This window comes from Hippocampus bargibanti, linkage group LG16 (genome assembly GCF_051943395.1).
Source record: "Hippocampus bargibanti isolate YZ-2025 linkage group LG16, ASM5194339v1, whole genome shotgun sequence".
Lineage (NCBI taxonomy): Eukaryota > Metazoa > Chordata > Actinopteri > Syngnathiformes > Syngnathidae > Hippocampus > Hippocampus bargibanti.
The window spans coordinates 4139457-4152422 of record NC_142749.1 but is presented as its reverse complement, the minus strand read 5'-3'; the positions used below and the strand labels follow the sequence as shown (position 1 = coordinate 4152422).

Below are 12966 nucleotides of genomic sequence, written 5' to 3'. Positions count from 1 at the left end.
TGGTAAATTTACATGTGTATGAGTACAAAAAATATGTATAAGGCCAAATTTAGTGGAACAGAGTACAGGACATCCATCAAGAGGCACAGTAAATGTTTGTAGTACAGTACAAAACTCTAATACAATAAAGTAAACAGTCCACTATCAACATATATTATATACAGTATAATATATACACGGAAGTTTCAGAAGACGTCAAGGGTCCTGCAGAAGGCTCGGGTGACGATTTACGAAGAGTGAGGAACAATGTAATAGGTAATTGTTGTCGTTTTTTCTTTTGAGCAAAGATGTACCTGTATGGTTCCATGATCTCCTCAACACAATGACTGAAATCGAAAACTCATTGTCAGGTGTGGCCAAATGAAAACGTTGTTTTTGGTTTTTGGTTCACTTTTGTGCAGTAAGTAAAGTACAGTACAGTAATGCCTCAAAATGGATAAATGCATTAAAAAAACAACAGTAAATCTAATGAATGCTGTATGCTACTCTCTGTGACACACTGTTGTTTTACAGTACTGTACTGTCCTGTAGTGACTTTCTTTGCCATTTGCAGACTTTTTTTTAGGTTCGAAAAAATCTGTGATGCATCAAGGGACATGATAATCGCACCGTGAGGTAGCAAGGGATGACTGTATTTCCCAATGCCTTGTTTTCCTGTTAGTGTTCCGATGCCGTCTCGTCGTAATTAACAAGTGCAGTCGTTTGTGACGATTTCTCAGGGCTTTCTTACAAATGCACAGATTACAACTCCAGCCATTGCTGTTGCTTAAAAGGACAACCTACGTCAATTTTTTGTTTTTTAACTGACATCAGAAAAAAATTATAGCATCTAAAATACCCAAAACACGCAGTATGATATTTTTAGTCAAATGCAAAACACCAATAAAAATGACTTAAAGTGTCCAAAATCTGCAAAAAATTGAGCGTGGGCATTTTCAGAAAGTCCCGCCCCCAGTTCGTGACGTCACGCCAAGACGTCTAGCATTGCTGGAGAATCAAAACAATTGCTTCAGATTCGGAGAATATGCTTTCTTCTTACACATCCAGTTATGAATATGATTCAAATAGTTCTGAAGAGGAAAGCATACATGTTTGCAATTGATTAAAAAATTTATTTTTGCCATTTTGAGGCAACATTGGGGGTAAATCTCTCAACCAAAAAAAGAGGCACAAAATGGCGACCTCCTGTGGCCACCTCCGTTTCCACAGGCTGATAAATTCGTTATATGGTGCTTGGACGCCCTCTTCTGGCCTTCTGGCGGCTTTTGGGTGCAACACGAGGTCCCCAGACCAAACAAGTACAGCAAAATACATTGACGTGATGGAAGGACCGCGAGAATGCGTCTTTTTTTACGGTCCTTTAGTGACGTCACGTAGGGACTCGTCACCAATTCAAAAACATTTTGGGTTTTGGGTTCAACACAAGGTTTTCAGACCAAACAATACAGCAAAATACATTGACGTGATGGAAGGACTGCTACAATGTATCTTTTTTTCGGTCAGGGGGCGTTACTTTAGTGACGTCACGTACGGACTCGTCACCAACTCAAAAACAAGACTTCCTTAATATTCAGCGCGAGTCTTAAAACGTAACATATAGCTATATGCGGTGGAATCTTTGTAAAATACGCTCAGTAGAAGTCGTTTAAAGCCATTTTACAAATTATGGACACAACTTGTCCGGAGACGTCGGTTGTCCTTTAATGGGCCTTATAATCCAGTTTTGAAATAGGACGTTCATTGAAAGAGTTACTGACACTCCGAAGCGCCTTATAGTGCAGAAAATACTGCTTCATGTCATCACAAAGAGGGTACAGCAAGTCCTGAAGAATGAATGTCTCTCTGTGTCTTTGTTTTGTCATATTGTCTCTATGCTGTCATATTATTTGTTATTTAGGTTTTTTTTGTTCTTATGACTTCGAGACGGCGCCGCGAGAGTGGCTGCCTTTCCAGCAGCTCATGTATTTTGTTTTTCTACTTCCATTCCTTTCATCACTTTGCTGCTGTGAAATGTAAATTTCTCCACTGTGAGACTAATAAAGGCATATCCAATCCAAATATGGTATGTATCAATACCACAGATGAAAGAGCAGTAACAGTTTACCAGCTTCGTCGGTGGTAATGGTGAGCTCATTACTGGCCTCGCTCTTTCCGATCAAGTTCTTGGCAAACATGCGGATGTTGTACGTGGAGGAAGGATGCAGGTCAATGATTGTGGCCTGGTTCAGCTGAGGTGAGACATCTTTGGTCTTCTGAGCTGTGTCCCAGGAGGCTGTACAAGCGGATAAGGTAAAATTTATGGGGGGGATGTTGAAGGCAAGCCAAGGCTTAAATAAAATGATTATTTATGAATCACATTTCACGTGAGACATTTCACCCTACCCGATTTGTTTTTGCTCTCAATATCAAAGCCTGTGATTGGGCTATTGCCATCAAATCCCATCGTCCAACGTAGGGCAATCGTTCTGTCCTTCACTTCTCTGATTTCCACTTCTGGGGGATCAGGAGGCTCTGCAAAGTGCAAAGTTCATAAATCATGTTTTCACCATGACTACAGTGACAGTAAATGATGAAGATTTGCTGGATCCAATTCAACATTATACACAGGAAGCTCAGAAAACAAAAGTCCAACATGGCAATATGAGCAAAATCCAGGAAACATTTAAAATGACATCATGCCAGCACATTGTACATCACGACAACTTTATTTTGCTCAGTTGTCAATATGCGACTGTCGTGACAGTACGTCGCAAAATTAAACGCAACGGTAATTACATTTTTGTGTTTTTAATAAATGTGTTTGATGTCCTGTATTCGTAACAAAAAAGCATTATTATTTTTCACTAAAGAAGGATTTGATGAATGTGCAATCTCAACATGTTGGGTATTTAATCTCTAACAAGGTTAACTCATTCACTGCCACACGATGTGAAAAAATGTGCCCACTTCGGTGCCAGGGTTTCTGTGATTTTCACTAAATATGCAGGACCCACAGAATAATGAGTTCTACTAAACATTCAATACAGCGTTAGAAACCTTAGACTCTCTATTTTCAGCAAATATAAGTTAATTCCTAAATTATATGGATGTGGAGTTATCTGAGCTTGAAATGGGGCGGCTGTATAAAATACAACACAATATATACATATTGATTTATATAGCGCTTTAACAACAGCTGAAGCTGTAACAAAGTGTTAACATGGACAAATGCTGCCCTTTCGTGGAAGGGAAAACATTGCCAGAGGTCTGAGCAGCACTTTATCGGTACCCCATGCAAGAAAAAACAAAACCCGAACACATTCAAGAATGGCGCTCCATGGCAGTGAATGAGTTAAGAAGGTTAGAACCACTGCTTTATACATTGCCTTTCTAGCATCTATCAGGGTACCAAACTCTAGAATGGATTATTTCAATATTCCTGACTTTCTTTGCAAATAATAGTTTTGGAATTTGAACCAATAGGTGGTAAATGTGTTTAACCTGAGAGGTTCAATTTCAGATGTTTCAGAGAAGAAGTAGGTTTACCTTGCACTGTAAGCTGTATGATTCCTCGGTCCTCACCAAAAGAGTTGATGGCGTGGCAGGAAAAAAAGCCAGAGTCCTCCCTTACTGTGGGCATGATCTGATAAAGGCACCATAGCATCCTTTGTCAAAGGAATATATTTCCAGTTCATCATATCTTGAGTCCTTATGCTTTTGGAACTGAGACATAGTTTGTCAAATGTGCATATTTGAGAAGTTCTAATTCCTTTTTTTTCCTCCACTTCACTGCACTGTGGTTCAAAATTATTACTCAATACAAATTACAGATACACTTTTGAACGGGACAATGTGCAATCCCTTCACGTACAGGATATTTGGGTTTTGTACAATGGTGGTGGGTAAGGATGTGCATCCATTCTGCCACCCATGGTTCATTATTGGGGTATTATTGGGGAGTTAGATGAATAATTAACTTGAAAAGTACACTTTTACCTGCAGAGTGGAGATGACTTCATCTCCAACCTCCTTGATCGTCACCACGTAGCGACTGGTCTCCGGGTTGATGATACGTTCCTCCTTGTCCCAGCGTACCATGATGGGCTTCTCACCATGAGCCGTGCAGCTCATTTTCTTCTCTTCACCTTGTGTGGCCAGTGTGGTGTTGGGGTAAGATGTGATCATGGCGGGAACTGGTTCATAAATAAATTCAGAGTGGGGGTAGGGGATACAAATAATTTGTTATTAAACGCTTACATTGGGAAGATCTCACATGATCACGCCAGTTATGTAATATCATGATAAAAACATTCGGAGCAAATGGTAACCACCTCAAAATGAATTTTCAATGTAATGTAGAATAAGTACTTTTCCTCCTCATATGAATTAAATGCAACAAGAGGTGTTGGCATGTATCTTGTATGTGAGGCGACTAAAAGGTACAATGAACCCTCCAAAGACATCTCACCAAATACACGCCGGCGATATCTCCGAGAAAACATAGCAGCTCTCTGCCCCCCCCCCCCCTCCCCCATTACTCAAGCGCACACACGCACACACAAACACATCCAGATGTAAAGCGTGACTCCATGTGATGTGATGAGAAGTGTCAGGCAAGAGGTTGCAAACATTTAAGCCTCATTTCTTATTTACTCTGCAGCCATTTGGGGCTCGTCTACGGAAAAGAACGCTGATTTATTTTGCATGACGAATATAAATTTTTTGTGAGGCATATTCAAAAAGAAGAAAAAAAGAGGAAAAAAGATAATGGCGAAGGCTCTATGTAAACGTTTATTTTAGAGCACAACTACTCTCATTCTGCCACGAAAGTGGCTAAGCACTTAGCCATGTTGTTGACATGCCGAGCAGTCTGGAACAATCCACGGAGATGACAAACGGCAATGAGGGAAGAAGATCAGCTTCTTTTTCTCGGCAAAATAAGAATCCTGAATGGTGAACATCAAATGGTTTCAGCATCAATAATGTAGCGGATACATCTATGAAATCTGCATGACATTTAATATTGTTTTGAAATAGTGGGCCTGCAGATCCTGCATTTGCTGTGCCTGAGGGCACCAACCTTTTTAAAAGAGCTTCTACATGCGTTCAAATTAACGATCTTTCACAGTGGTTATCAACACTGATTTGACAAAATGGGCAACAAATAAATATCGTTATGAGACTATTTGATATTGAGGAAAAGGTTTCTACCACGCAGGCTTAGTCATGCTAATGAGGTGAAACCAGAGCCATGGATAGAACAATAGAGGTAATCAGATGCGCTAACGAGGTGAAACAAGTTGCCAGGAATTGAACAATAGAGGCAATCAGATTTGAGAGGTAATCAGTTGGCTAATGAAGTGAAACCAGAGCCAGGGATAGAACAATAGAGGTAATCAGATTGGCTTCAGGGAGTGGTCCACTGCTCACCCAACCTTAGACCTATCAGAGCAAGGGTCCGGCACAGGGACCTATCAGAGCAGAGGTCTGGCACAGCCATCTCCGTCCATTAGGGATATAGGGACAGGGATACCAGCACAACTTTAGTGTCCTGACAAAGCTCTTTGGGTGAGGAACGAAACGTCCGACACCTTCAAAGAAGTACAGAGGACGGCTGAAGAAACCTTTTCCTCGATGGACCATTCCTGCACGACTGAGAGCCTACACAGACTATTTGATATTATTATTATTATTATTATTATTATTATTATTATTATTATTATTATTATTATTATTATTATTATTATTATTATTATTATTATTAATAATAATAATAATAATAATCATAATAATACATTATATTTACAAGTGCCTTTCAAAGCACCCAAGGACACTTTATAACTATGTTTCGAAAATGTTCGTTGATTCATTAATTAATTCATTCATTCATTCATTTTCCGATTCACTTTCACAAGTCGCATGGGGTACCAGAGTCTACCCTAGCTGTCTTTGGGCAATAGGCTGGGGACACCCTGCGCCAACTGGAGAGAACACAGACACTCACATTCACACCTATGGACAACTTGGAGTGTTCAACCAGGGTGCCATGCATGTATTTGGAATGTGGGAGGAACCTGGAGAAAACCCACACATGCACAGTGAGAACATTCAAATTGCATATAGGAAGGGCGAATCCGGAATTGAACCCTGCACCCCTGCACTGAGAGGCCGCTGTGCTAATCACTCGACTTTCCGAGCCGCCTGCAATATATTACAGTATATTCAAACATATTGATTTGAGAAGATAACAATGTGATTGTCAATTTGGATTTTAAGTACAAGACTCACAAAAATCTCAGTGTGTGATGTCACGAATTGTGATTTTGAATTGCAAATAGATTGTGCATCGGCCTCAAAGTGCAGAGGTGCAAGGGTTCGATTCCAACGATGGTCTTCCTGTGTGGAGGTTGCATGTTCTCCCTGTGCCTCTGGATTTTCTCCACGTCCTGCGGTTTTCTCCCAAAAACATGCGTGGCAGGTTAATGGAACACTCTCAGGTGTCGGTGTGAGAGCAGATGGTTGTATGTTGATATGCGCCCTGCAATTGGCTGTCCACTCGGTCAGGGGTGTACCCTGCCAACTGCCTGAAGAGAACTGGGATAGGTTCCAGCACTTCCCGCGACCCCTGTGTTGGATGTGTTGTTGCATGTGTAGTTGTCATCTCTTGGGGAAAAAATGCAACAGCTATAAAATGAATAAATATAAGTAGTAGTAGTACTTTTTTTATGAAAAGGTTTTGCACATTTACAGTATACAGTTGACATTTTTATTTTACTATGATTAGAAAAATCTTGTTTTCTATCCTTTCACCCCCCTACCCCATCCTCCCTTTCAAATTGCTGCTGTGGACTGCAAATTTCCCCATTGTGGGACGAATAAAGGTTTTCTGATGCTGATTCTGATAGAACCATTTTAGTATTGTACACCACTAGGATAAGTTAAAACGATAAAAAACACAATTCAAATGTGTTTGGTGTATGTTTACATACAATTGTGTTTCTGCACCCGGAAGGTAGTGATGAAACATCCAGGGGATTGTAGCACATAAGACAGTTGCTGATAGGCTACTCCCATGAGACAAAAGCGCTCCCACTCCCTTTCTATTCGCTTTCCTCCCTCCTCCCAGGCTTCCTTTCACCTGGCCAGGTTACCATGCCAACCACATCGGACGGTTGCTCCACCCCGCCCCCACTCCTGCCTCTGCTCTTATAAAAAGGACCATTTAGAATGGCCACTATAACATGGACCTGACATTGATTTTTCACAGCATAATGATGATTACACAATCATGCCCTGAATGGTTCAATGCAGGACTCAGGATCCAAAATGGACAGTATGATGTGATGAATTGTGGTTAAATATTATGTGTACCTGAATATAAAAATATACACAACTATATTCTATGATATGATATATATATATATATATATATATATATATATATATATATATATATATATATATATATATATATATATATATATATATATATATATACAGTAAAGTCTCGTTATATCGATATTCAAGGGAGTCCGAAAAAATATCGATATAACCGGGACTATCGATATATCCGACCCTGTTTGCATGTAATTTTCTCCGTGCGTGCATAGAAATAGTATCGATATAACCGGGACTATCGATATATCCGATATCGATATAACGAGACTTTACTGTATAACATCAATGTGTGAGTAGATTTGTTATAAATGTACATATATACATACATTTAATTTTGGGATTGCACAAATGTAATTGATTATACAGTACTGCCTCAGTACTTTATATACAATACAGATTATACAGTACTGCCTCATAGTTAACCTGTCAGTAATAAAATTTTGCAATACAATGACATGTAGGATTAAATGACTGCCTTATTAAAAAAAAAAAAAAAACAATATAACAATATTGTTAGGTTGAATGCGTCCAGCATCTTTTCTCAGTGACTGAGTGGATCATCATTTGTTCACATCTATCTTTATGTCCAGGTGATTGTGCACTCGGCATAAAAACTGCTGCATCTTCATTTTTGTACCAGGGCATATCGGGTTGACCATGTTTGGGAATTTGTTGCACTTATTTGGGCATTTTGATGCACCCAGGGTGTTTTGTTTTGCACTCCCCTGCCACGCCTGGCAATTTATTGACAGAAAGTAAACTAGCTCTTAGGGCAGTTAAAACAGGGCTAAATTGTGGTGCAACTTCACTTTGGTGAATTCGATTGAAGCGCAAGGAGACAGATTCTGTACTTTGGTGGTATGAATGGTTGAAGTTATCAGTTTTCATTCTTGGCTATGAAAATAACATGCTTTAGAACCCTGTCAATCACTGCACCAGTCAGTGGATGAAATGCATGAATATTATCCTACTCATAATCACCTCTCCAAAGTTATGGCTTTGTGAGGTTTACGGTTCCTAAGATGAAGACATAAAGCTTCCAGTTTTATCCCAACATTTTTTTTCAATGAATGACTACTAGCTTTTTTTTGCTTATCGTCTGAGTTGCTCATTTTCTCTAGTGTGACAATTTTTTTCCTGCCATGACACTGCTACTGTTTGTGTCATACTTCCCGGAGGATCTTGCTGTGTTTACTTTTCTCATTTTTTGGGGTGTTTTTGGTAACACACACAACTTACGATTCTAATTGGCACGTCTCATTAACTCATTCACTGCCAGACGTGCAAAAATGTATCCACTCCAGTGCCAGCGTTTTTGTCATTGTCACTCAAATTCCAGGACCCAGTTTTAGGACTATACAAACATTCAATGCAGCATAAGAAACCGTAGTCTCTCTTATTTTATCAGAAAAAAAGTTGTTATTTTCTCAATTATATGCGTCAGAAGTTATATGAGCTAGAAATGATGGTGGCTGTCCAAAATACAATGCAATATATACATATTGGTTTATATAGGGTTTTAACAACAGCAGAGGGCTGGAACAAAGCACTAACATGGAAAAAGGGGAAATGCTGCCCCCTTGTGGAAATGAAAATACATTGCCAGAGGTCATGGCCAGCGCTTTATCGGCACCCAAACAAGAACAAACAAAACCAGAACAAATTTGGGAATGTCTCTCTACATCATACTTTCAATTCCCAAATAAATGTGTGATTGGCAGTGAATGAGTGAAGGACAAGATTACAAGTTTGAAAATTCTTCTGTTGTCTTCTGTTTGTCTTATGTTGTCTTCTCAGCGTATGAACAGTACAGAACTGTGTTACTGCCTGCCTCACGGGCCAATGTTGGCCAAGGGGCACTCTGGCTCGACAGGGCCATGAGATCCAGGCGAGAGATGACAAGTAGAGCTCCATGCCCTGCAGCCACTATGTAAGTGGGTGCTGGGGTAGAGCCAGCCAGGGTTGGGGGTTGTGGTGGGGGGTTTGGAGGAAAGGAGAGCGCTCTGGCAATTGCACAGAGATGACTCGTTCACTAGGCCTGCAATGTACTGAAATAATTCCCTTAGCTGCACAATTGGCTCGGACATGGAGCAACAGAGCAAATGTATGCCCGCAGACTCGGTGGGTCTCTGCGCAGGAGCCAAGAGGGGGCTTGTGGTGGATGCAGATGAGTTAAGAAGATGAAAGAGATACAGATCAGGGAGAGAGGGGACTTCCTTCTGCTTGTTTGAAGGGGCGCCGTTTGGTGACCGAAAGGCCATTTACCACTTCTCCTCATACACACCTCATTATGCTCTCTTCCCTCGTTGCGGTGTCTAGTGACATTATGATGCCTAATTGTCTTGATTGGTCTTAATTGGCAATGATAAAAACCGAGTGGCTGTTGACTGACTCCGATAACATCCGCTGTGGATTGGTAATGAATTGCCTGAATTGCATCTGTTTTGGAGGTAAGGATGCTTGACGGGTAAGCATGTATAAATCACCGGCTTCCACCTCCACCCAGGGATGGATTATGAGTTACATAAGAAGCTGTCTGATACTTGGGAGAGGAAAAAAATTATATACACAAGCAGGCAAGCTTATAATACCAGTACAGTGAATGCAGTCAGCCTCAGTTGCCATTAGTCCTGCGGTGATGTCCATGCAGGATGATGCATGTCGTATTATGATGAGACATTAGGTTAGGAACAAGAACACGTAACAATGAAAGTGCCAAGCTCGGGTATTACAAAAGATGCAATTGATTTACCAGCAGGAAAACAGTGGAATTTATTTAAACCATTGCATCAAGCTGCTGGCCTATTATTCTTTTATAATAGTGTCATCAGATATCTATACCTTTCCATGATGGTTTTGTTGTCCTAAGTGAAGTCCTTTGTGCTTGAATGTGTGTTTTTGCTGTGTTTGCTCGTGAACCTTGCTTGCTCACCTGTCACATGAACGTTGACAAATTCATGCATCTCAGTGAATATTATTAAAAATATACAACAGATTCTTCCTGTTTGTTGACTTTGAAAAGTACGCTTGGAAAGCTAATAACGCAAAGCGAAGATCATACTATCCTTCATGTGAGGACTTTAGCGTGCGTCAGCTTGTGTGCTTCCCTAATTGGCCTCCTAAGCCTCTTAAGTAGCTCTTCAAATGGTGTCGGCCGTCCTGGATAAACAACATAAAAACAGCATGTGCAGACTATAACAGTGACAAAATGGCTGATTGTTAAATGCTACAAACAGTGAACCCCACTAGCTAAATATCTATCAAAAACAAAAAGCAAAACAAATACATCTCGAAGGGTTAATGAGCCATCCGTACAGTCAAACCCCCAATAGGGAAGAAGAGGTTCAGATTACTATGGAGAGCAATGAACAACAGGCCAGGACAACACACGTATCACAACAACAGCTTGTTGTTAAAGAGTAGCACAGATTGCACCTGAGGGATTGCTGACATACACACACACATGGACACACAACGAACGCAGAAGTAGGGTACTGTGTGTTGTTGTTGTTTTTTTTTGCAATAATTCAACACAGTAAAACCACAGACTCATGAAAACGCATTTGTAGATATATGTTTACATTTGTCCGCAAGTTAGCGGGTTGCTTACATGTTCATCAAAGATGACAAAGAAACAGCTGGGATTATGACCAAACTAAAATTGGTTCATCCATAGCTCATCAACCACTTCTACGTATCTTGACAATATTATTCTGATTTTCATTCATTTTTATTTATTTATTTACTTTTTCCCCCGGTGCTGCATCTCCTAAAGGGAAACAATTATGCAGGTTGTGCAAAACTATTCTTGCCCATAACTGGCTGCACAGAGCATATGTTTCAATGCATTTCAAAACAGTGAGGCCGATCACCTAATACAGATTTGTGTAGCAGCATTGAAATTGGAAAAAATAAATTAAATAAAATAGTACCGCAACCAGTTCAGGGTGTACTCCGCCTAACTATCAGAATATGTCTGGAATATGCTCCAGGATGCCCACGACACTCGTGAAGATAAAATGGATTCAAAAATGGATGGATGATATTAAAAAGTAACTTACAGACTTCATTTGAGAAGATTTTCTGATAGCGTCCCTATTGGCTGGCTCTTATTTGCTGATGATGCATCATGCTACCCCCTGGCCTAACCACTCTTAAGGACTTGCACACTGCACCCTTCGGACCCTGCCCACCACCTTTTCCAGCTCTCCCTTTAAGCAAGCGCTATTGATCCATGCGCACTTAATTCAGAAGACACTTTAACTGCTTCTTCCCTTTAGCCATTAACTCTCTAAACATTAACCCGAATCTATTTTCACCATTTTACATCCCAACAACATCCCATTTAGAATCAGAAAATCAGAATCAGAAAACCTTTATTTGTCCCACAATGGAAACATTTGCATTATAATCATTGTTGCTCCAGCTCTCCACTCTCTGGAACTACTGTCTGCTTGATACTTTGCACATTGTCTCACAGTTGTGCCTGAGAGGTACCACTTACATTACGAAATTCGATTAGATTAGATGATTCTAGTGCAGTATGTTCTATCCATCCATCCATCTTCCGTCCCGCTTATTCCTCATTGGGGTCGCGGGGGTGCTGGAGCCTATCTCAGCTGTCTTCGGGCACGAGGCGGGGGACACCCTTAATTGGTTGCCAACCAATCGCAGGGCCAATAAAGATGATTCAGATTCTGATGTTATTGGTGTGGCAAAATGACAATATGTATATCTCAATACACTTCATTGAAAACAACACCGCCGTAATTTATGAATGAAGAGGTTTCACTCGTGTACATGTTTCCGTGATGGGTCATGACAAGGAGGGCCATGAGGAGTGCTTGCTTGTTGTTGTTTATTTCAGGCTGGCAGACAGAAAGACGAGCTCAGCAGGGAGTACTCTGCTGCGACTTGATAAGAGCCACAGGGGCACAAGCTTCATCTACTTGTGGTTGGTCGAAATGTGCCAAGCCTCTTTGAGCTGGTTGTGAATCGCACATTCACATATGTACACACACAGACAAATAAAACAACAGCCTTGTCATTTTAGCTCAATCAATCAGGCATGCTCTCCTGTACATCTTGAATACTGTGAAATGTACCATATTTATATTATAATTAAATTTTACCAGAAGGATAATAATACTAATAATACATTTAATTTAGCATTTTTATGAACACAAAGTCACTAAAATATGTCATATTTTTTTCTTATTGCTGCAATTATTGTTTTGTGTCACCTCTAATTGACATGACATGCTTCTTGGAGCATATATATATATAATTTTATTTTACAGACAGTGTATGAGCATGAGAATGGATGTTTGTTAGTCTCTGTGTGCCTTGCAATTGGCAGTTCAGGGTGTCCCCCACCTACTGCTCAGATGGCTCTCCGGGATGTGCCGATGAAGAGTATGGAAAATGGATGGATGAATATAATCCAACTCTATGCGTGGGTGTGGCTTTCTTTATTTTTATATTTGGTAGACAGATCGAATTAGGCCTAACAGGGCATTTGTACCATTGTGGGTTTGAAAGTGTCTTTCACAATCCTAGCAGCGTGGTTCATTTACATAACAATCAAGG

At 40.3% G+C, this 12966-nt stretch overlaps 1 protein-coding gene across 1 annotated transcript in view; it reads right to left on the bottom strand.

Moving 5' to 3' along the window:
- dscama (DS cell adhesion molecule a) overlaps window positions 1-12966 on the bottom strand; it is a 119849-nt gene that overhangs the window by 18560 nt on the left and 88323 nt on the right. The window contains exons 12-15 of the mRNA XM_089016319.1: window positions 3976-4172; window positions 3526-3622; window positions 2383-2511; window positions 2105-2272 (exon numbers count right to left, since the gene is read on the bottom strand). Of these exons, the coding sequence (XP_088872445.1) occupies window positions 2105-2272; window positions 2383-2511; window positions 3526-3622; window positions 3976-4172 (591 nt within the window). The remainder of the gene's footprint in view (window positions 1-2104; window positions 2273-2382; window positions 2512-3525; window positions 3623-3975; window positions 4173-12966) is intronic.